Here is a 24,867-nt window from a genome sequence, read left to right on the forward strand (position 1 = left end):
ATAATGTACCCTATGAGTTATCAAAATGTATCTTAGTTAAGATCACGTATTCATGAATTGATCACCACTTAGAGTCTTAGAGATGACGGGTGGTATACTCCTCAACCCCAACCCCGTCCACGCCACCATGGGAAATTAGGGGAGGGGTTTGTTGGTAAAACGAACTATTATTTTATATTTTCAAAACATATTTTAATAATTTTTAAATTTGACTTTTAATTTTATGTTACTTTTTATAGTTTCTAAAAACATATTTTTGATTTTATGCATTAATAAAATGTTTTCTTATTTGGTAATGTACTAAATTGGTTAGAATAATGTACCTTGTGCTCTAAAATAATGTACCCTATGTGTTAACAAAATGTATCATTGCAGTTGTAGTCACTTGAATTTTGGTAATGTACTATGTGTGTTAGAATAATGCACCCTATGAGTAACTCCACAATAGCTTCTGTTAATTGAGCAATTAACTCCACAATGAAAAGCAACTAACTGAAAAGCAATTAACACATAAACAATTTCAGCATATCTTGATATCACTAGCTAGCACCCAATTCAGCACCATCTCTGAATTGTTCAAACAAAAATTTCATCTAACACAAAAACCAACAATATTCATCTAACATTTTAGAACCATCAATTACAATGATCATTGTGTACTTATAAAGATTACGGGCTGCCTGTAGTATGGATTGTTTGTGCTCATTCATTGGTAAAAATAATATGTCGGCAGCATATTTTGCCCTCAAAGATGTCAAGAATATTGCCTGCATGTATATTCAACCAAAATGGCAGTTATATAAGTCCAATTAGGTATTTATAAAAATGAAAAACATGTACTTTAAATCACAATACTTACATTTGCAGGTGTTCTGTTAAATCCAGATTCCCAATTCGGACCATTACCCTTAAAGGTCTGCATATGACGCATGCAATAAACTCCACAATCAGTAACATTAGTGGCATTTTTCCAAGACATCTTCACCAATTCATGGTTAAACACATCATCCTCATCATCATGCTTTGTCATTTTGTTTAACAAAGTTGTGATCCTTTTAAATTTGCAATACTCTTTGAATGCATTAACCTGCACATTAGTTAATGTTCATTATAATATATCAAGTACCTAACAGTATTCAATTTAAACTCATAACAATCTTAGATTTTGCAACTCACTAGGTTTTGATCACAATTATCATATCTTTGTAGAAAGTTGGTATTCTTGCCCAGTGTTCTATTGTCAACTACTTGGACAACCCTTTTCTTGAAGTTCAAGCACATGATGAAGTAGTGATGATAGCGTATAACAGGGAAGAAAACCTAAATACATATGATTTTAGAAGTATATCCAATGAGTGTATATAAAATGAATTTCACATAATTTATTAATTTATAATATTATGCATGATAAATTACCAGTTCAGCATCAGAGATGTCAATGTTAAAGGCCAATTTAATCTCATAATCCAAAGATCCATTGAATCGTCTTTGTTTTTCCTCTGCAGAGAATTCTATTTTCCGTTCAGTAGCATCATCAATTTCCATCTGAACACAAAATTATATTACTAAGTAAACATATTACACCATCAAATTCTGTATTATATACACCAAAGCTTTATGTACACAAATAATGTACTCTGTGAACAGAAATAATGTACCCTGTGAACAAGAATAATGTACTTTGTGCAGAAAAACTAATAATCAATAAGAACTTGCATTATCAATTTACTTTTTTAATATAAGAGAAAGTTCAAGCACTTACAAAAGGATTGGTGGTGAAGTAGATGCATTTTGGTTCACCCATTCCACGAGTGATATTTTCAGAATTCATTCTTAAGCTCCAAACATCTATAATGGTCTTCTCTACTTCACCGTCCCGTAGAGTCAAGAACTGGTCCCTTGCAATGTGGTACCTTTTATACCTAAACAGTGTTTCACTGCAAGAAAAATAACTTTTTAACACATATTAAAGACAAACATTAGTATTAAACATAATTAAAGTGAAAACCTACTCTATTGGATGTTGAATAGACGGTTCCATGAATGCAAAATCAGACAGCATCTTCTCTTTCGCAGAGACAAAGGAGAGCTTTTCATTGTTTTTCGTCCAATATGGAGACCTCAATCGCAATGGAACATTTTTCAATTTTCTTTTCTCTCTCTCCCCATGTTGGACATTCTCCCTCTCTGATTCCTCAAGTGCACTGCCACATAAAAATAATGTACCCTACTCATTAAAATAATGTACATAGTGACCAGAAATAATGTATCTTAATCAGAAACACAACTTTTAGAGTTTAACTTACATGTCAAACAATGTTTGTTCCTTTTCTGTGCTTCTTTCCTCAGCAGGGAGTGTAGTAGTTGTTTCGTTTGGTTTTTGAATATCCGGGGGGGTAGGTGTTAACAAATTGAAGCGTGGTGGTGAAAATGTTTCAGGATCAACAGGTTCTTCGGTGATTGTGGTGGCCTTTTCCAATGCTTCCATTGCTGCCTTTTCCAATGATGCAACTGCTGCAAGAAAGCTCTCGCTGCTGAAGATTGGATCATCGTCCAATAATGTCGAAGTCTTGTCAGGCTGGGAAGTTGAAGCAATGTTCAGCATATCAGACATCTTGCTGAAAGTCTTCTTTATACTTTCTTGTCCGGTGTTTTTGCTCCCAACTTCCGCCATTACTTCCCCAAATTCAATTATGGCTGCAGTCAGTTTCTTCATTCCCATAGATATCTTCTCTACATCACTCATTTTAGCTTTATCACCAACTGCCTGTGCCTCCACCCCATCCCCAACAATGTTGTTTTCAATCTCAGCACCCGATTTCCTAACTCTTTCCAAGACTTTTCCCCTGCCATACCCACCAGAATTCTTTTCATCTGCTAATCTTTTTTGGACCATATCCATTGTCCAAACTGATATCGCAGGGTATTTCCTTGGGATTTGCTGCCCTTTAAATTGCATCCTATCAAGGTATGAAACCTAAATAAAAAAAATAAGTTAGTATGAAAGCAAAAAATGCATTAATAGAATAAGCAACATAAATTGAATTAAAGGTATTACCATCAAGAAGACCAATGGTCCAGTGAAGAATGTACTTTTTGACTTCTTCCATTTCTCCACTGTTGTAGTAAGACTATTAAAAATGTACCTACACCAATTCAAATTCTTGATGTTTTTCACGTCAATCAATGAGTACAAAATTTTGAAGTTTGATGTCCAATTAGCGTGGCCCTTGAACAAACTAGAAACAACAAACACCACAAAATCCCTTTTGAACATGTCCCCGTGGTCTTTCTTCTCAACTATACCATGGCCAAGTCTTTTCACCAATGGAGAACAATTGTCTAATTCCCAGCGTGTTCTCCATTCCTCCAACAAGGTTTTGTATTCTTCAGTTGCATTTGAGTTGTTCCCTTCAACAACTTCAACCTCACCCTTCGGGAGACCTAATGTGCTCTCCACATCATCCTCTGTGAGCTCCATCTTTGCACTCTCCAACATTAGGGAACAACTACAAACATCATAGTTTTCTACCAAATATGTATTTAGTGTATTGTCCATGCTGGACAATCTAAGCTCGAGTAATGATCCAAACCCAATCTCTTTAACCGCATTTTTTTGTTCATCACTGAGATTTGCCACCATTTTGTTAAACTCCATTGGTGACACCCTAGTCTTGAGCTGAATTTTCTTTGGAGCATTTTCTTTCTTTATAGTCCTATTAGTGGCCTTTTCTTTATTTCCGTCTTCTTCATTACTTGTAGATCTTTTCCTTTTCTGGTAGGTTTTGGTAACCTCTTTTAATGATAAATCTACTTCTTGGCTAGACATAGTTGCTGCAAGTAAAATGTTAGTTAAAGGAATAAATCCAGCGATGTTCTATTCACTAAAAGTGCTCATAAAATCATGAATTAAAATAGTCATGCTCTACAAAGAAATAAGATATTCACTAAAAGAATAAACTCCATGCACTACAAAATGTACAAAATAAATCATGCATAAAAAGAGGATACCCTGTGGATTAAAATAATGTATCTAATGAACAGATATAATATACCTTAATAAAAAAAAACAACTTTCAAATCTGAATGTACACAAAAATAATAAATTAAAATAATGTACCCTATGTGTTAAAATAATGTACCTAATGCATATAAGGAAAGGTGACACTGCACTCAAAGCCAAATAGAAGCTGGGAATGGAATTCATGTACTGTACAAAACCCCATACTCATTCAAAAGTCCCACAGACATCACAACCCATAAAGTACAGACACATATTTGATATTTGATTATATACCTCATGGCTCATGGAACTTATTCAAGCATTGGTTTGATTCATAGGGGTTCAGAAATGAAAAAAAAAACTTGCATGACTTCAGATCCTAAAGCGTTGTTTGCATTTAAATATTGACATTTTATTATTGCATAGGATCCCAGAGGGTCAAATTATATTCTAGTTTTCAACAAAAACTAGTTCATTGTCCTGGAAAGTGGAATTGGAGTTGGCTTACCACCAAGCTACTCTCCTAATCCCAGAAATGAAAAAGAATGTGTGGAGAGAGAGAATAGCATCTAGAGGACAAGACAGTAAATCATTAGCCACTGAAGTCTAAATACAAAAGACAGGAAGCAGAAGAAACCATAAAAATGATAGTCTCTCTGATCCTCAAAAAGCTCTGCAACAATGTAGCCAGATCTAACACCCACTTCCACAAAAGATCCATACACAATAATAATAAATTTCCCAACCCAATTTTTCTGGGTCTGTTACTTATGTGTCCCAATTACTACCAAACTCCAGATATCATAATTTTCTGAACCTTTTATCTATGGCCATTTCCTAGTACTGTCTCCTGAATATTACCAAAGAGCAGAGAACATTTCTTTCTGAGCTTTTATCTATAGCCATTTCCTCTTGAAGCTCTTGATTATGTTGTTAAAAAGTCCCACTCTTCAAGTTTGTAGCTTGTAAAATGCACTGTGAAGCCTTAACTCTCCAAACCTTTTCAAATATGCTGGATTTGATACATCAATTTTACTATTTCCATCAATGCTTTAGGACCATTGTTTACATTGTGCAGAACAATATGAAATTTTATTGTAATGAATATAGTGTCTACTTTAAACAATTGAAACCTGGAAAAGAAATCCTAAACACCTACTCGAAAACCACATCTAACACCCACTTCCACAAAAGATCCATACACAATAATAATAAATTTCCCAACCCAATTTTTCTGGGTCTGTTACTTTTCCATCAATGCTTTAGGACCATTGTTTACATTGTGCAGAACAATATGAAATTTTATTGTAATGAATATAGTGTCTACTTTAAACAATTGAAACCTGGAAAAGAAATCCTAAACACCTACTCGAAAACCACATCTAACACCCACTTCCACAAAAGATCCATACACAATAATAATAAATTTCCCAACCCAATTTTTCTGGGTCTGTTACTTTTCCATCAATGCTTTAGGACCATTGTTTACATTGTGCAGAACAATATGAAATTTTATTGTAATGAATATAGTGTCTACTTTAAACAATTGAAACCTGGAAAAGAAATCCTAAACAACTACTCGAAACCAGTAAGAACCCTAGGCAGTAAAAAACAACTACTCAAAAATCACAAAAACAACTACTCAAAACTCAATTTTAAAACCTAGGTAGTTGAAAATGTACCTAATCAGTAGATGGAGATGGCGTCGGAAATGGTGTACAAGAAATCTCTTGTGGCGTTCGTTTGTAGTAGGGCGCGCTGGAGGTGGCGTCGGAGACGGTTGAGATGCGCGAAGAAGATGGCGAAGAAACTGTCGAAGAAGCTGTCGGAGATGCGCGAAGAACCCCAACGTTCGTTAGAATTATTTTTTTAAATGATGTCTAACGGCGCCGTCTCTCCTTAAATGGAGAGACAGCGTCGTTTTGGGCCATGGTCCAGCCAACTTGGCTGGACCATGGTCCAGCCAATAATTTGCCAATGGAAACAAAACACTTCATTTAATGGACTAAAAATAGTGGGTTCACCTTAATACAATTGCTAACTTGAGTTTAGTAAATCAAGATACTAAATAATAATAAAACAACCCAGTACTATTTATTTAAAAAGAACCAAAAAATAAAAGTAATTTATGCTAACAATATGTACATTAAAATATTAAAAATTGACTATTAATTAACGAAAGAGTATTTAAAATAATAATGAAAATAATATTTATCACCAAGATTCCTCTTTTATCATCTCTAGAAGAAGGATATGGTAAAATTCTCCTCCTACATGCGTTTTTTCCTTCTTAGTTTGTAATCTTTAAGAGCTTTCTTCTTCTTCTTATGGTGGGGTTTTGGTGTTCTAGATGAGCAAGGTGATGAAGATGTGCTAGGTTGAGCTCCTAGAAGGTTTATGCTTGGATTTGCTAGCTTAAGAGGTAAACCCATGTCCATCAAAATGTTATTTTTCATTCTTATGTGGTTATATATTCCTTGTGTTCTCCTGAGTATGTTTTGTTGAGAAATCCATGAAATATGTCTTGTTCTTAATTGTATCTTGTGTTGGAAATGTGTCTATTCTTGTATCCTTGAAATCTTGATGGTGGATATGTATTTTGGTTTGAGATTATGAGGTTCTGAAGTGTATTTTGCTCTCTGTTGTCGAAGCCTACTGTTCTGCTTTGCATATGTCCTTTCACCTAAGGAGACTAGACCACGAGTCCAAGGAACCGATGAGTCAGTCCCGTCAGTTCAATTTTGGGCGGAGTGGTAGGTTGAAGAACCCACCACTCCCCCTACCGTTTCAGTAGCGGGATTGAGCAGTGGGTTCCTCGAGCCCGTCACTTGAGCTCGTTGGTTCTGTTGTCTTCAGTGTTGCAAAAATCCCGCCTAGGCACCGATTAATCGACGCCTAAGCGCTAGGCGCCCCTAGGCCGTGGCAATTTCCCCCATAGGCTCTCGCCTAGGCGCCCGCCTAGCGCCTAACTCGGCCGATTACGCCAAGTTAACTCGTCCATTTCTGTCGATTTAGCCGAGTTAACCCGGCCGACTCGACCTTGCTAAGTTTTTTCATTTATATGACACACACACACACACATACATACATACATACATACATACATACATACATATATATATATATATATATATATATATATATATATATATATATATATATGCTTGCGTTCAAATGAGGACAACAATATATAGAGGATTGTGAGGATAAATAATGGGCACACAATAAATTACTATCAGACACACAATTCAATACATAATGGCACACAAGAATACATGTAAACATCAGGTTTCGAACCCAGGCTCTATTAATTAACAAATGTATGCACGCGACATACAAACGGTGGCACACGACTACATTCGGCCATGCACACGACATATATGCACCTACACACGTGCACTATTTTTCTTTTTTTTAGTTAGCCGCCTAGGCGACCTCTTAGGCCCCGCCTAGGCTGTCTAGGCGCTAGGCGCTACTCTACCGCCCAACTAGCGCCTAGCGCCTACTGCAACCATGGTTGTCTTACTTTCAACTTTGTTTATGATATTCCATCTTGTTTTGGTCTATCTTCTGCTCTCAATCTAATTCGTGGTGAAGTATTATGAGCTTATAATCTTCTGTAAATTGTGTAGTGTCTCTCAATAAAATCCTATTTGAAATGCCAAGTGTTATATATATAATAACCCTTCATTTTGGTAACCTATATCTATATCTATATTTGAAGGATAATTCCTATGTTTGATATCAACCCTTTCTGTGTTGGACTGTGTGGGAGATTGAGCTTTGGCTCTGTACAAGTATGATTATTGTGTAGTAACCTGGTAGAAACATATCCTGGGTTACTTAAGTATGGTTCCGCTGGTTGGGCGGTGGTGACGGATGTGTGGGAAGTACCGTTCACTAGGCTTCACTGTGGTGGAGTTCTTGCCTTGCTAGGTTATTGTGATTGGGTGAGGTTCCGTTGATTGGGCGGTGGTGACGGTTGTGTGGGAAGCACCGTTCACTAGGCTTCACTGCGGTGGAGTTCTGCCTTGCTAGGTTATTGGCTGAGGTTCTACTAATTGGGCAGTGGTAACGGTTGTGTGGGAAGCACCGTTCACTAGGCTTCGTTGCGATGGAGTCCCTGCCTTGCTAGGCCCATTGCGATTAAGTAAGGTTCCGTTTTTTAGGCGGGGTGGCAGATATGTGGGATACACCATTCACTAGGCTTTGATGTGGTGGAGTCCCTGCCTTGCTAGGCCCATTGATACATCCACACTTGTCCATGACGCTTCGGTACTATAAATGATTGCACTTGAATATTATTATGATATGCTAACACTTGAAAAATGAGAATTGAATCACTTATGTGACTATGATATGATTTGGAAAGGATATTTGAATGTATTATGTGATATATCTCTCCTCTATATATATTTATATCTAGGAATACTCTTTGATTAAGGTTTGGATTATGAAACTACTATGTTTAGAACTATTGTTGTACTCCCTTGTATGGTTATTCTAAGTCTGAGTTAATATGAGTGATATTATCAAATGTTTCTCTAAAAGTTGAATCTGGTTTCAAAGTGTTTTATGAATATGAGGTCATGTTTCTGAATCTACCGTTCTAGCTGTGTACAAGTCTTTTGAAAACCTTCCTATAGGGTTTGTTAGATGGTAAATATGTTGCAAAACCTATTTTGATTATCAAAGTATATGTATGTAGTTTTACATGATGGAGTGGGGATTTGCTTAGCATTATTCGCTAACGTTTAAACTATGTTCAGGTTTGGAGTAGGGTAATCAAGATAGCTGTCTAGTTGTTGATGTAACCTTACTCCTTACTTTAGTTGGTTTTGATGAACTCTGTAGCTGCCTTATGTTTAGATTTGATGTATTGACTTTAGTATTATGTTGATTTCAGATTGTGAACTTAGTTAATCGCCTTAGCGTTTGGGTTATAGTGTTTACCTAAGCGTGGCGTGACACCCCTGACTAGTTTGGTTTTCAGCTTCCGCATTTTCAAATATTTCAAAAAGTTAAACTTTATCTCTTTACTTCCCTTTATTCTTTATATTTCCCTTGTTAGAAATTTGGGGGTGTTACAAGAGTTGTCAGACTTTTCGGCCGTTAGACCACTTAACTTGTGTTGAACATATCTTTTTGGTCTGCACAAAATGTCTAGGATTTTTAAGAAAAATCTTCCTTGGTATGTGAACCTAAGACTCTCTTTGCCTTTGGTCACATTCGCTAGTGTTTTAAGGTTTCGAACTGTTGGATTAGAGAATGTCTCGAGTAGTGCTTTACGAATGGTTAACTGTCACTGTTCCAGTTAACATTTCGAACCTTAACACTCTACTACCTCTTAGATACGAATGGTTGACCTAACCATTCGTTCCACTTTTACTTCGAAAGGTAGGCCATTCCATCATTCGGCATTTGCAACCTTTCCGTCTTGTAGTCTTCTACTCTTCGAATCTTCTTCGTCAGTTTTCAACTCTTCGAGGTCTTCATCTTCAAGCTATTCGAGAGATAACTATTTGGGTTACCATTTGAATGTTTTGTTGAGACTGACCGAAACGTATCCTTTTGAGTTATCATTCAGATTGTTTTGTCTATTCGAATTGTGACTTCTCGAGTTACTATTCGGACTTGTTAGTGTTTTAAATAGTCTAAAAAACCCCAACATGTAACTGGCATTATTATTATGGCAAATTAGATAAGCTTTAGTTTAGAGTCAATCAGTCTTTGAAGTATGAAGACATGATTAATCAGGAGATTCGTCAGAACCGTCTCTGGAGATTAAAGCCGTTGGAAGTCATTTATTGAAAGAGCGTATGTGCTGGCAGACACCATTAAGTCTTGAAGTGAATTTACAAGAAAGTCCTCAATCTGTTGGACACCTCAAAGGGTATGGACGTAATCCCATTAAGGTGTTGTTTGAATTTCTGATTACGTGCCCTGCACCCTTCAACCAGAGATATATATTATGAGAGCTGACAAGCCACGAATCGCTTACGGTTCTCATTTTTAATCGAGTGACGTCAAAAAGATTTCGGTATGCAAGGGTTGTGTGAAGATGTAAGGTGTAAAGGGAATAAAATGAGGAGTGAAAACCACCCCGAGTATCGTACTCAAGGAATGACAACTTGGAAGTTGAGTAGAAGGTACGGTGAGGTTGATTTGGCATTTGAGTGATTCGATTCAAGTAAGGTTGAGTAAAGAGTTGATTGATAAGGAACAAAGAATGAAGAGCTTAGAAGAAATAGAAAACAAATAAAGGGAAAACGGGTTAGGATTGTGCTCCAATTGTATTATGTGATTGGTTGCTCCCTAGAATGAGAGGTTGTCGTGAATTGAATGCGAGGTACTAGTCAAGAGGAACGGCTTGCTAGTGCATAGCCAATTCGGTCAAAACGCCTCTCGTAGGAATTCTCATTCTCTACGAGGCAATTTAACGAACACCTTGCCTACATTCCTTCCCGGGCCGTTGTCCTCTCGGATCTAGGGCGGGGAATGAAGATGGTTTAGAGGCCTACCTAGATTTAGCAATCTCTTGCCTAAATCTAGGAATCTAACATCAACTAAGGAGTTGGCCGCCACTCTAAGGAAGCTACAAAGATCTCCCACAACAACAAGACATCCATAACATCACAATCAATCACCACAATATGGGAAATCAAAACAAACCCATCAACAAATAGCAATTTTCACAACAATCCCAATCCCTAGAATTTTAGCCTACCATTATTAAGATCAAGATCATGCAATTGCAAAATAGGTAAAACAAGATATAAGCAATAAACCTTCGTCTTTAAGCTCCCGTTGCTTCTTTTTCTTCATATTTGTCTTCAGTTGCACGAAGATTCTCTTCAACTTCAAGGCGAATAAGGAGATGGGTGATCGACGACCCATCTCCGTCGATCAGACCATCAAAGAGCTCCGGGAACGTACGCAACTTCTACGCAGCGCGGGCTACGTACTGACCGAGGAGGCGATCATGGCCATACGCAATGGCGATCCCCTTCCTATGCCCTCCAAAGCCATCGTCAAGCCAAGGGCTGTTGATCGCCACCGGAATCGCAAGGATCGGACGAAGGCGGAGATTACCGATCACGAAACTAGGGTTTCGGCCAAGGTCTCGCCGCCGGCCATCCATGGCTCCGAAGGCCCCTCAACTGGTTGCGGAGAGGTCCAGGGATCTCTTGGGGCTGATTGGGATGCTCAGAATGATGATCGGAGATTGGCGGAGAAGTCCGATCGCGAAGCTAGGGTTCCGGCCGTCTCGCACTCGCCGGTGGTCCAGGGCTCCGATGACCCTTCTATCTCCGTCGGGGGTGGCCAGGAGACCTATGGAAGCGAGCGTGGTGAGCAGATTGGATTTCGGACGCTGGCAGAATCGCCGGCGAATTTTGGTCCCTCGACTTCTGGCCAGCCGACTCCGGTGAATATTCTGGCCTCCGTTGGTGGTGCTGGGCATTTAGAAGACATGGGGACGTCGCCGGGATTTGATATCCATGAACGGAAGGCAGATGGGCAGCTTAGAGCGTCGCCGGCGAGCCTAGGTCCTCCGACTTCATGCGCGACGATTCCGGCCAGTTTGCCGGTTTCTGGAGGTGGTCTCAGCTCTGTTGGGATGAGAGAAGATGGGTCGGAGAAGAACCATCGCTTTCAGGCAGGTGGTTCGACGGTGGAGCAATGTGTTTTCAGCGATGGTGTTAGCGATAAAAAGCGCGATTGCGCGAATTTGCCTAAGGTTGCAGACCTTCGCTCTGATGGGGCCGTGATCTCAGAGGAGGGGGGAGGAAGCACAGTGAAGGCCGGACGGCGGATGTGGGCGCATTTGCCCGTGAGGTCGCACCAGGCGCTAAGACCGTAAATAGGTCGCCGGCGGACAATTGTGGTCTTCGCAAAGCGGAGCTGGTTCCAGTGTCAATGGTGGTTGCCTCTACTGCAGAGGCTGGCCATGGAAAGGAGAAGGGAGATTGGAGGCAGGCGGCTTTGGCCTTGGCCTCCGTGAAAGGCGATTAGGAGAAAGCGAAGAAGATGGTAAAGCTCGACGATCTCTGGGAGCTCCTTCGTGCAGGCATGGACCTGGAAGAGGAGGGTCGTTGGCCGTCTGGCTTTCCCCTCCAAACGAAGTCCAAGCTCATCCGCACCAAGAAGGCAGCAAAGCATCGCCGGGTAGCCTCTTTTGTTCCGGTGGTGTCTCGGTCTTTGGCCGTGTCGCCGAAGGGAGACAAGAAGGTGGGGTTCACGAAGCTTGGTGGCCCAATGGTGGCTAAGTCCATCGACCAAGGTGGGTCTTCAACCTCTGGAAACCAACGAGGTGGCCTGGAATATTCGCACAACCCCCGTGCGCGTCGAAGCAGAAAGAAGACGTCTCGGGTGAGTCCTTATGTGGCCTCCCATGGCCAGGAGGTGAGAGCAAAGCAGCGCTACTTGCCAGGTAATCCTTCTTCTTCTCTGGTTAAGCTTGATCTTGGGAATGGGCATTCCTCGTCAATGGATCCTAATTGGCAAGCTCATGAGGAGCAAGCTGGTCATAGGTACATTGGTGGGGCTCCTAATCGGCCTACGCAATTTGACAAAGGTGGTAATGGGATGAGCAATGCCCATATTTCCCCTTTTGGCTGTTCGAATGTTGGAACTCCAAGTGTGGAACCGGCCAATAATTTTGGTGCAGTTTCACGCCAAGTTTTGCTTAGTTCCTCATCTTGTGATGCTACCTTTCCTCTTGCTGTTTCCAGTGGGGAATATGTTCCCCATGGAGTTGGTAGCAATGTATGTGGGCTATGCGTTAGTCCACTATCTAAGCCAAATGGGGAAGGGACACAAGGTGTGGGAGTTTCTGGTAGTGGGAATGTCCCCATGAGTCCGGCTTCTTTAGACCGAATTGGGGTGGGGAATAAGGCTTCGATTGGCTTAGCCAAGAGCCAACCCAACCCCAAATGTTTAGCACATAATCTATGCTTGTTATTTGGGTGGAAATGTCCATTCTTGATAGATGATAAGAGAGGGATGGTTGCTAATGCTAGTATGGTTCATGACACCATGCCAACATTAAGTCAATCGTTACTTCTCCACGAGTTGTTGGTTAGTCAAGCAGCTTGTGGAACTTTGGCCACCACACAATTCGGCCAAGCCACACCCACCCTTGCGTATAGCACAATTGTGCACTCTGAACCGGTGGGTAGGGAAGGCCGAATGGGTGAAATGGTTGGTGGTGGAGATGGCCGAGAGGATCGATAGGGTGGAGCAATGTTTTCTACAAAGGCCCCTTTGCCGGGGGTTAACCATACGGCAACAGGTAATGTTTCTGCTCCCCGCTCTCTTGATTTTAATCTAAGTGTGGGAAATGTTCAAGAGGCATCACTTATGCGCCCTAATCGGCATGCCCAAAGCGGGCAAGCTGGTCATAGGGCTCATGGGGGTGAAAATCCTAATCGGCTAGTCACTTTTGACAATGCTGGTCATAGGTCCCATGACGATGCTATATCGGATACATTAACCACGCTTAGAAGGCAAGGTATGCAAAATAATGGTGAGGATTGTGTAGCCAAATCCTCTTTTCTTTCAGTTCCAATCTTGCCTAGTCTGGGAACTGCCGCGATTTCAAATCACCCTAAGCCCCTTTCGGGCATTGTTGGATTGATTGGGACGGGGCAGCTTTCGGACACATTTAATCTAAATGCAGGCAACATTATAGCTACTAACCATGGGGGTGGAGGTAGTTCTCCCATCCTATTTGGTCAGTTTGGGGAGATGTTGTCTGCATCTAGCAAACTTGGGGACAATACGGGTGTGGATGGTTTGAAAGCTACGCAAACTGGTTTGTCCACACCTTTGAATGGTCCACAAGGGAATGTTATTGGGGGTAAGCAAGATGTATTGCCAACCCCCAATAACATTCCAAACCCGGGACATGACACCATTGAAGATGGTGTGCATGCCTCGGGTTCCACCGTGCCCAATGCTTGGGCACGGCTGGCTTCGCTTCATGCGCATAATGCAGCCCCAATGGGGGCACAAAACTTGGATAATACGGCTCAGGTAGGTAGCTCAGCATTGGCCGTGAGCTCAGGTACGCTTCCTTCCTTTGCTAGTCTTTTTGTCTCTACGGTTCTGCCAGCTCAAGGTGTTAATGCGGGCCATGCCTCGGGACTCAACATCCCGGATAAGATGGTTGAATCGTATGAGGGGGAGGCCTGCATTACCTTTGACGATACAGAGGTGCAACAGATGAACAAAATAGGGGAAACCCTTCTTCTTGGAAAATTCTCTTATGGCAGGCCCGTGCTTTCCGTTATAAGAGAGCACTTTGCCAAACGCTTGAAGTTGAAAGTAACTGTGAGTGTTGGTTTAGTGGACCCGCGGCACGTATCTCTTGCATTTTCCAGTCCGGAAGATTGCATTAACACGTTAGTCAAGGGTCTGATTCTCTTTGACGGGAAGTGCCCGATGAGGCTCTTTCGGTGGACAATGGACTTTGACACGAGGTTCGAGACGTCCTTGGCCCCGGTTTGGGTGTTATTGCCCAACCTTAAGGCCAACTGTTTCTCGGAGCCTTGTCTCAAACAGATTGTCAAACCTATTGGAAGGTTTCTACAGGTGGATACGCCTACGGCTAAGTTCACCCGGCCTAGTGTAGCTAGGGTGAAGGTTGAGATTGACTTGCTGAAACCCCGGTGTCGCAAGATGTTCATCTGATTAGGGACTGCGCGCCCGGATCGGGAGGCCGTGGGGTTTTGGCAGGCGATAGAGTATGAGCGTATCCCCCCGTATTGTTTGAACTGCAGGAAACAAGGCCATTTGGCCAACAGTTGCCGTGTCCCGGGTGGTGGGGCAAGTGCTCCACGCACCTCGGCAGCACATGTGCCGACATCAATGGTTGATGCTGGCCCGCTCCCTACCGGGGGGGTCGGCCAGGACCGGGGATCAGCTGTTGTGTTGGATCATCGGGACATGACGGCTAGTCAGAGGAAAAAACAAAGTAATAAGGAAAAGCAAATAAAAGGTAAGGCCCCGATGGTTGACAATAGTCAGGGGCCGGGTGTTGGTACAGGTAATAAGGTATGGCGGGCCCTTTCAGCTAGCCGGACTACCCCGGTACCGGTTAGTAATGGGTTTGCTGTGCTCCAGGATGAGGACTTAGCCTATGTAGAGGCTATTGTGGGGTCGGGGGGTGGCGACTTGCCATCTACCCCGGCTGACAGCAGGATATCTGTAGGTACGACAGCGCCCGGGGTAGGGAATGGCCAGTCACCTGACCAGTTGTCCACTATCCCGGAGGTTACGGAGGGTTTTAGCCCCTCGGGAGGCGGGCTGATTTGCAGAGCCCGCATCAGGTATCTTTCTCTTTCACTCCTATTGCTCATTCTCCTAAGGCTTCCTGGGGGCCGAGAAGGGGGAAGGAAAGGGCTTGGTCAGATTCCGACGTGCCGGTGCCTGGTCATGAGCGTGAGGAGTTGGCCCCGGAGTCGGGGTCAGACTCTGAGGATCGGGTGCTTGATGGTGTAGGCCCGGTAGGACGTCGGCTTATACATACCAGAAAAGGGGGGGACCCCTCTCACTCGGAGCCGGGTGTTTTATTGTCTATATGAAGATACTCGTTTGGAATGTGAGGGGGGTGTCCTCCCGGGGTTCTGCACGCAGGATCCGTGTTTTGTTAAGAATGCATTTTCCTTTTGTACTTTGTCTACTCGAGCCTTTCAGCTCGTCTGATTGGCTTGAGTTTTTTAGAATTCGTTTTCATTTTGATAATGTGTTTGCCTCTTGTAATAATAAAATTTGGCTTTTTTGGAATAATGACTTGGCAGTAACATTTGAGAGTCAGACTGAGCAGTGTGTTACGATATCTTGTGTGCACTCTACGGTTCTCACGCCTTTCTGGCTCTCATTTGTTTATGCCAAGACCAAGGTACGCCTCCGGGACCCTTTGTGGGCTGAGCTGAAAACTATTTTTTCTATGATTCCCGGGGGTGTGCCTTGGGCGGTTGCTGGGGATTTTAACTGTTTGTTAAGTGTGGACGAGAAAAAAGGTGGGCTTCTGTATTCACACCGGAAGACTACTGATTTTCAGGAGTGTGTCAGCGCGTGTGACTTGATTGATGCGGCCTATTACGGCTCCTGTTTCACCTGGTGGAATGGGCGCCGTAAAGAGGCGGCGATATGGATGCGATTGGATCGACTCCTTTACACCTCGGTGTGGGAGTCGGTTTTTACGTCATCCGTACGGCATTTGTCAAAGTCCACGTCTGACCACAGTCCACTTCTAATATCTTTTGAGTTGATAAGTATGCAGGTAATCCCGAAGCACTTTGTTTTCCTGAACGTGTGGATTAAGCACGAGGATTTTCTGAGGGTGGTGCGTGATAGCTGGCAGGCCCCGGTAGAGGGGGCCCCTATGTTTGTAGTACCCACCAAGCTGAACAGGTTGGGGAAAGTTCTGGGCACGTGGAGCAAGACTGTATTTGGGGATATCTTTGTGAAGCTCCGGGAGTATGAGGATAGTGTTCAGACCCTAGAGGCTGCCTTACAGCAACACCCAGATGATGAGAATGCTTTAATTGAATATAAAAAGGGTGTTGCTTTGTTACAGAAACAGATTGCTATTGAGGAGGAATTTTGGAAGCAAAAGGCACGTGTCACCGAGGTTCAGGATGGGGATAGAAACTCCCGGTTCTTTCACTCAGTGGTTAAGGAACGCAGGCGTAAGCTATATATACACAGGGTGAAGGGTGGTGACGGTGTGTGGCTAGAGGATAGGCAAGGGATTGCCAATCAGGCGGTCTCTTTCTTTGAGCATATGTTCACCGCGGAGATTGGGGGTTTTGATTTGACTAGGCTGGACTGTGTGCCACGGTTGGTTACAGAGGAGGATAATGAGTTTTTGACGGCTGTGCCTGAGGTGGAGGAGGTGAAGGCGGTTGTAATGCAGATGAACTCTACGAGTGCGGCAGGGCCGGATGGTTTCTCGGGGGCCTTTTATAAGGCTTGCTGGGATATTATTCAGGATGATGTTGTCAGTATGGTTCGGAGTTACTTTGCAGGGCGGGAATTCACCAGGGCTATCACGCACACATCCATCGTCCTGTTGCCGAAGAAGCCGAGTCCAGAGACTTTCGCGGACTACAGGCCCATAAGCCTGTGCAATTTCAGTAGCAAGCTTATCACGAAGCTCATGGTAGATCGGATGGCTACAGTCTTGCCCCGGGTGTTGTCGCCGCAGCAGAGTGGGTTTGTGACGGGTCGGTCCATTACAGATAATGTGCTTCTAGCGTCTAAGATGTGCCACGGGTTGAGCTGGCAGAACCGGGATATAGTCCTTAAGCTAGACATGGCTAAGGCTTATGACCGGGTATCATGGTTTTTCCTGACTTCGGTGATGCGCTGCCTGGGTTTCAGTGAGGTCTGGATAGATATGGTGTTCCGGGCCGTGTCTAATGTGTGGTATTCAGTGATTGTGAATGGAGTCAAAGAGGGCTTCTTCACGTCTACGCGAGGGCTCAGGCAAGGGGACCCGCTGTCCCCGACTCTGTTTGTGATTGCAGCTGAGGTCTTGTCGGTGTACATTGCGCAGGTCTATGATGGCACTACGGTGCCCCGGTTTACACAGCCGCCAGGGACGCCACATATTCACCACCTGGCCTACGCGGATGATGTTATTATTTTTAGTACGGCCAGGTTGGGAACTATTGAGGTCGTAATTGGGGCTTTAAAGGAGTACGAGGAGATCTCGAGACAGTTGGTGAGCTTTCAAAAGAGTGCGTTTTACATGCACCCTCATACTCCGGCCCACGAGATTGAGCAGATTTGCCGAGCAACAGGTTGTGTGCATAAACAGTTTCCTTTTACATATTTGGGTTGCCCGGTGTATATAGGCCGTAAAAAGTGTATCTATTTCGCCTCGGTGATTGATAAAGTTAAGGCTAGATGCTTGAGTTGGCAGCGCCGAGTGCTCTCGAAGGGCGGGAAGGCAATCTTGATCTCTTCAGTCTTGCAGGCCATACCGTTGCACTTATTTTCGGCCTGCGCACCGCTTAAGCAGGTCATACGGGATTTGGAGAGATGTTATGCGAGTTTTTTCTGGAAACAGTCAGGGGGCGCCCGGTACCATTGGAGTTCGTGGAAAACCCTCTCTCGTCCCAAGAAGGAAGGGGGGGCGGGGTTCTTGGATTTGGACTTGATGGTAAGGGCGGCCAGTGCTAAATTGTGGTGGAATTTCCGGACAGATCATACTTTATGGTCGGACTTTATGAGGGCGAAATATTGCAGTCGGGTTCACCCGGTTGCTAAGTTGGTTCAGAATAGAGATTCGCACACCTGGAAGAGGATGTTGGCGGTACGCGATGAGGTTGAGGGGGTTCTGACTTGGCGGTTGTTCCAAGGCCGGGTTAATTTCTGGTGGGACAACTGGTCGGGTATGGGCCCACTTGGCAGGCTTTATCCACACCGGGGGGTTTCATACTCCCGGGAGTTGCTTCTAGACTATGTGCGGGATGGCGAGCTTGATCTGACAGAACACGATGACTTGGCATATGCAGGGATTAGGGCGGACCTGTCCCGCTTGGGGCAGGGCCCGCGTGATATCCCACTCTGGACCGTGGCGTCCGACGGTATGTTTTCTTATTCCTCTGCTAAGGCCTTTCTTAGGCCTGCTTTGCCCACTGCACCGGACCCGCTCTTAGCTAAGTGTTAGCGCAAGCACCTTCCTTTTAAGGTGTCCTTCCTGGCTTGGAGGGTGTTCCGAGGGCGGCTTCCCACGGATGACATCTTGGCCCGTTTCGGTCATGCGATCGTCTCGAGGTGTCGGTGTTGTCCAGCCCCGGTCTCCGAGTCTATTGATCACATTTTTTATTCTGGGGAAACAGCAAGAGCTGTTTGGAGATATGTTTTGGCGTCCCTCGGCCTCTACTCGCGACACCGGAGTCTTAGGACTTTGATTGCGGGATGGGGTCGGGCGGGGGCGCGTAACCCTCTTTTGTCTTTTGTTATTTGCAGGTTGCCGTATCTGGTGTTGTGGGAGCTGTGGAAGCACCGTAATGGGTGCATGTACGGCCGAGACACACCCAGCGTTGCACGGGTGATGCATGGGGTGGCAAAGGGGGTGGCGGAATGTCTGTTTAGGCGTTGGCCCATGCAGCATATCCTACCCTCTAACTGGAGGACTATTGTGGCATACTTGGAGGCACATGTGCCGAGGCGTGTTATTAGGACGGTCAGGTGGTCTCCCTCGGTTGCCGGGGCGTTAAAGATTAATCTTTCTCGGTCTTCGGCGGCTGGGGGGGCTGCGGCCGTGGTGCGCAACCAGGAGGGTGGCTTTTGCTACGGGGTTGCATGGTCTGGCCACGGGGAGCACGCCCGGGGCATGTTCCGAGTCCTTTTCTCTTGCCTGGAATGGTGCCTGGCCGGGGGAACTACTTTGATTGATATAGAGTCCACTTGGGCGGAGTTGGCCACCTACATTGATATCTCTGCTCGTCCGCCGTGGATTCTAGATGATGTGGTGACCAGACTCCGTTTCCTGTGTTCCTGTGGAGTGGTTACTGCTGCTGTGTGCCCGTCTAGGGCCAATATGCCTGCACAGGCGCTAGCTGACTGGGCGGTGGATAGGCCGGGGGAGGCCATCTTCCGGAGCCTCAATGATCTGCCACGTAGGGTCCGTGCTTTACTGATACATGATGATGTGCCTTATGTGTTTTTTGATATTGATGATCCCCCGTGATTGTACTTGTGCTTGTTGCTCGTTCAGTTGGAAATATAGAAAAAGAAAAAACAGAAAAGAAAAAGAAAAAAAAAAAGAAAAAAAGAAAGAAGGGAAAATAAATAAAAAATAAAAATAATAAAAAAGAAGGAAAAAAGAAAAAGATTGAGGGATTGAGTGGAAAGAATGACGGAAAAAAGAATGGAGTGAAAAGAATTGGAGTGTGAAAAATGAGAGTGGGGAGGCAAAGAAAGAGTGGATGGGAGTCAAAAACAGTGAGTGTGTGAGGTTCTCTGGGGACCGGGAAGCCCTGCTATGCAGTGATGAGTCTCAACGTAAGGTGCTGGCGGTACAACAGGGCACCCTAGTCCGGGCTGAACGGTGTGCCGGGCAGGATTTTCAAATCCGTTGACCTGGTCAGGCTTGCTGCTGGCCAATAGTAGCTGAGTTCCTTCTGGACTCCGGGGGGACGGGCTATTATATGGGGGGTTGTTTTTTGTTCGCGTCAGCCCGTTATAAACTTAAACACTCACCCGGGATAGATGTGATAGCTGGGTCATGGGAACAGGATGTTTGTTTGTTCTATCTTGTTTCTATTTTCTGCAGGTGATGTTTCTTTGACCTCGGAGGCATGAACTGGTCTTGGGCTCTTTTTGGTTTCGCCTTTGCAGGCATCTTTGGAAAGACCAGGTCTCAACGCCGATGCAAGCGGTAACAATTGCATCGTAGCCCGGGCTGAACGGTGGCCGGGTAGGTGTTTTTCAAATCCGTTGGCGGTAGCCCAGGCTTGCTGCTGGCCCATAGTAGCTAATCCCGTCAAGGTTGGTTCTGGTTCGTGCTGGTGCTGATCGGGAGTTCTGCTATTGCCTGCCTTGTGCTGCGTTGATGATTTTTTGGCCCGAGATCTACCTTGTACTTCTGTCTCAGGATGGCGTCCCATTACTTGACTTAGGCCTGCGTGCCATTGTTTATTGTATGGCATGCCGGGTTCTACAGGGCAGTCGATAGCGCTCCGGGAGGTGTTACAATTGTGGTGCACCCCGGCTAGGCGGCATTATGGTGTGTAGTCGCTGTAGTGCAACTGGCTGGGGGGGCCACGTTTGTGACACGCGAGGCCTCTATCCTCGCTACTTGAGATTTTGGGATTACATGATGGGCTGGGATGCAGTTACGCTGTACGTGCCTATTTGGAGCAGCATCTCGGCCTACTTGCTTGATTGACATACTCCTGCCTGCGATGAGTTAGTGTTAGCTATCGTAGGGCCTGGGGGCATTCATGTTAGAGCCCCGGGGGCCACTTTATGTTATCTCGTTTTATTTAGCGTTTCTTTACTTAGTTTATTTTAGGATTTAGGCCATGTGGGGCCTAAGTCCGTTCAGACTTTGTTCTGGCTTCGGCCTTACTTTTTAATAAAGTTCTTTTTCCTTGAAAAAAAAAAAAAAAAGATATAAGCAATAAAGAGTAAGTGGTAGATTTTACCCAAATACAAGCTAGATCTCTTCAACAACAAGGAGGAAATGAAGATCCAAGCCACAATTGCTCCAAATCTCCAAATCTTCTTGCAAATCCAAAGGGTTTTGGCTAAAAACATGCGAAAACACCTATAAAAGGTTCCTCAAAACTAGCATATTTTGACGCTTATCAAGAGCTGATTCAAGAAAGACCAAGGCATGCACACAATACTCTCGCCTACTCGGTGGAAAGCATATCCGTGATGTTCAGCCAGTTGATCCCCCGAAGGGCTCTCTCTTTGATGAAGAAGCTCATACTCCCTATGTCCGTGATCTTCAATTTTCCAAACGTTTAAAGATTCGTGTTGAAGAGCTACAAACTGCTGGTAATATTATTAGCAATCAGCTCAATGTTGCTAGTATTGAATTAGCTGTTGTCCTTCTCTGAATGAGCCTAACTGAGTCTGATACAGCTGCTGCCCCCAGGACTGACAGTGGAGACACTCCTACAGTCTGATTTTCTTTGTCTATGATTTTGCAAAAGGGGGAGTAATGTATACTCAAGGGGAGTATTTGTCTGCCTGCTTGTTTTGAAGTTTTCCCTTCTGGCCCTATCTGGGAGTTGTTTGAAATGTTTCAACTATTTCTAGCACAGCTTGTGTGATGATATTTGTAATGGTTTGTAATCATGACAATTTATCTTTTGGTTTTAAGTATTGTTGCCTATTGATGCCTGTCTTTATTTTAAGTTGGTTTAAATCTTGTCTTTCGTTTTATTGAGTTGTTTTGTCAAATAATAACCAAAGGGGGAGTTTGTTAGTGTTTTAAATAGTCTAAAAAAAACCCAACATGTAATTGTCATTATTATTATGAGAAATTAGATAGGCTTTAGTTTAGAGTTAGTCAGTCCTTGAAGTATGAAGACCTGATTGATCAAGAGATTCGTTAGAACCATGTTTGAAGACTAAAGTCGTTGGAAGTCATTTATTGAAGGAGCGTATGTGTTGGCAGACACCGTTAAGTCTTGAGGTGAATTTACAAGAAAGTCCTCAATCTGTTGGACACCTCAAAGGGTATGGGCGTAATATCATTAAGGTGTTGTTTGAATTTCTGATTACGTGCCCTACACCTTTCAACCAAAGATATATATTATGAGAGCTGATTCAAGAAAGGCCAAGGCATGCACACAATACTTGTCTTGAATCTGAAATAGTTCTCTCATTGTTCTGAAAGTCTCTCTCTTGTTATCATCTCTTCTCAAGACCTAAAGTTCATGGTGGTTATGAAGATGAACTTGAGAAGAAACAACTGTGCTTAAACAGTGGACGCGGAGATCACTCAGTTGTGGGAACAGCGTAGGACTGCATCAGTGGAGCGGACTGCGTCAGAGTTAGCTCTCCATTGAAGGGATTTAATGGACTTCTGAATGCATAGCTCTGCGTCTTCAACAATCCACTAAACCTCTGTAGATTGGGTACTGACCTAGTGTGGGACACTATTGGGTGAGATCGTTTCTCTACCTTTGTACATTGGATTCTGAGTTAGTTGATTGGACACATCGGTAATCGTCCCCCGAGACGTAGATACACTGTAACACCCTAGATTTTCGAAACTTTTAAAACTTATATAATAAAGGTAAATTCTCATTAAATCCCAAACAGAGCAGTACTAAACATAAGAATACGGGGTGTTATGCCACATCTGAGCTGGAGAACTCAGATGCACAGGCTAAACTATCTAATTATCTTTAAACAACATCATTACATCATTATGGCACGCAGGCCGAATATGAAACTATCTATCTAAGCCTTGGGTCCTCTAGCGCGCACCAGAGCTAATCGTCTGTGCCTGAAAGCCAACCAAATAAATCTGTTTAGCGAATAATGCTGGTAACCCACTCTAACGCGTTGAAATACCGTATAAGTATATATATATATATATATATATATATATATATATATATATATATATATATATATGCGGGGTCTTCCCGTGTGGCGGTGCGGCGGAATTCTAGAATACACCAACAGTGTTAACAATATGCACCAACAGTGTTAGAAAAACACACCACAATGAAATGCAATATAACATCACAGAATACACTACAGACTCAAAAAAATACACCATATAACTCACCACCCCCAATGGTGTATTTCTGAACAGTGTATGGTGTTTTTACTCACACCTAATGGTGTGTGTTTGGTGATGCAGGGCTCTGTTTACTCTGTTTTTTGTGGTGTATTTTCCTAACGTTGATGGTGCATATTTGTTGAACTATTGGTGTTGCCGCACCGTAAGAAATCGCCGCACCGTAAGACACTGCCGCACTTGAACTCGCCTATATATATATATATATATATATATATATATATATATATATATATATATATATATATATATATATATATATATAAGAAAAACCATTTTGAAGCAGGAAGATATATCCTAGGAAACTCTAGTTTCAAAACCGGAATAGACTCGACAGATAGGGATAAGTACATTCAACATATAACCAAGCATATAAAGATACTAGCATATATCCTATGGTCACAGATTCACTTTATCTCATTTATATCATCATTCATCTCATCACACAAGCACACTTTGGTGGCGCCACAGGACCAATCGCATGCCCATACGGCCATATATGAGGGTCAGCGCATATAGCTCTGACACGGCCCCGCAACACCCTACCTCGTATCGCAACACGAAGGGGTCGATCGCAACCGACCGATGAACCGCAGCTCATCATAATGTTTGATCGCAACCAAACAGTGGACCGCAGCCCAAGAGTGATCATCTGACCGCAGCCAGGAATATGAACCGCAGCTCATGTAAAACGTTTGATCGCAATCAAACGGTGGACCGCAGCCCAAGAGTGTAATTCTGACCGCAGCCAGCTTCTGAACCGCAGCTCAGGAATAACCAATTTGATCGCAACCAAATTGGGGTACCATGCACACATAACACATAGCAAGCACATGCAACCTCATATTAACACATTGGGGAAAGGGAGAAAAACGTATAACGAAACCTATGCGTGGTCATCCACATACTAGGATTAATCCTAAGGGGTTCATACTTCTTTCACCTAGGCCAACGGGATACCAATTCAACTAGCATGCGATATATAAGACTCATTTATCGTACGAACGGTACCTGAAACATCAAACTAGACTTAGGCACGATAAACGGAGTCCGCTGGGACACCACGAGGGTCGGGGAAGCATCAAACGGGGAAGCCAAAGTCCTGAGGTGAGCGAATTCCAGCGGGTAACCGGTGGGTGGAGGACCACCCGCCAGCAATATACCTCCGGGCAGCGGGTGCTCGGCGGGCAATCGTCTGCCCGCTGCCGGCGGCGTCTTTTTGGGCAGTGGGTAGGTAGCGGGTTCCCCTACCCCCACCTACCCCCCCACTGACTCTTTATCAAAATAACCGTCCCGGGATCCTTTGTGGAACCCGAAACCATGCTTAGATACTTTTAAACGCAATTGATGACACCACGTAGATAATTAACGGATCAAAAGCAAGAATCATATAGCACATATCCTATCATGACTTCTAAGCATAATCAACACCGGAACATGCGAATTCCCACCCAAATACATCAAGAATATCACAATATGAATTTCACGATTCATCCTAGGGCTCTAATCATATTTAAATAATCAAGATCATAGTTCATCTTTCAACATCAAGAAACATCAAGATTTATCAAGAACA

The 24,867-nt window shown here is 43.6% G+C and overlaps 1 protein-coding gene across 1 annotated transcript; it reads right to left on the reverse strand.

Moving 5' to 3' along the window:
- Positions 1–539: 539 nt before the first annotated feature.
- Positions 540–10,900, reverse strand: LOC109179062. The gene is made up of 10 exons (XM_019328632.1): positions 10,792–10,900; positions 3,059–3,834; positions 2,307–2,977; positions 2,013–2,204; positions 1,763–1,937; positions 1,417–1,545; positions 1,177–1,320; positions 860–1,087; positions 645–767; positions 540–593 (listed from the first exon to the last, which is right to left on the reverse strand). Exons 1-10 carry the CDS (start codon positions 10,898–10,900, stop codon positions 540–542), a joined length of 2,601 nt encoding a protein of 866 aa, XP_019184177.1.
- Between the last annotated feature and the right edge of the window lie 13,967 nt (positions 10,901–24,867).

The sequence above is a fragment of the Ipomoea nil genome, unplaced genomic scaffold (assembly GCF_001879475.1).
Source record: "Ipomoea nil cultivar Tokyo-kokei standard unplaced genomic scaffold, Asagao_1.1 scaffold0876, whole genome shotgun sequence".
Taxonomy (NCBI): domain Eukaryota; kingdom Viridiplantae; phylum Streptophyta; class Magnoliopsida; order Solanales; family Convolvulaceae; genus Ipomoea; species Ipomoea nil.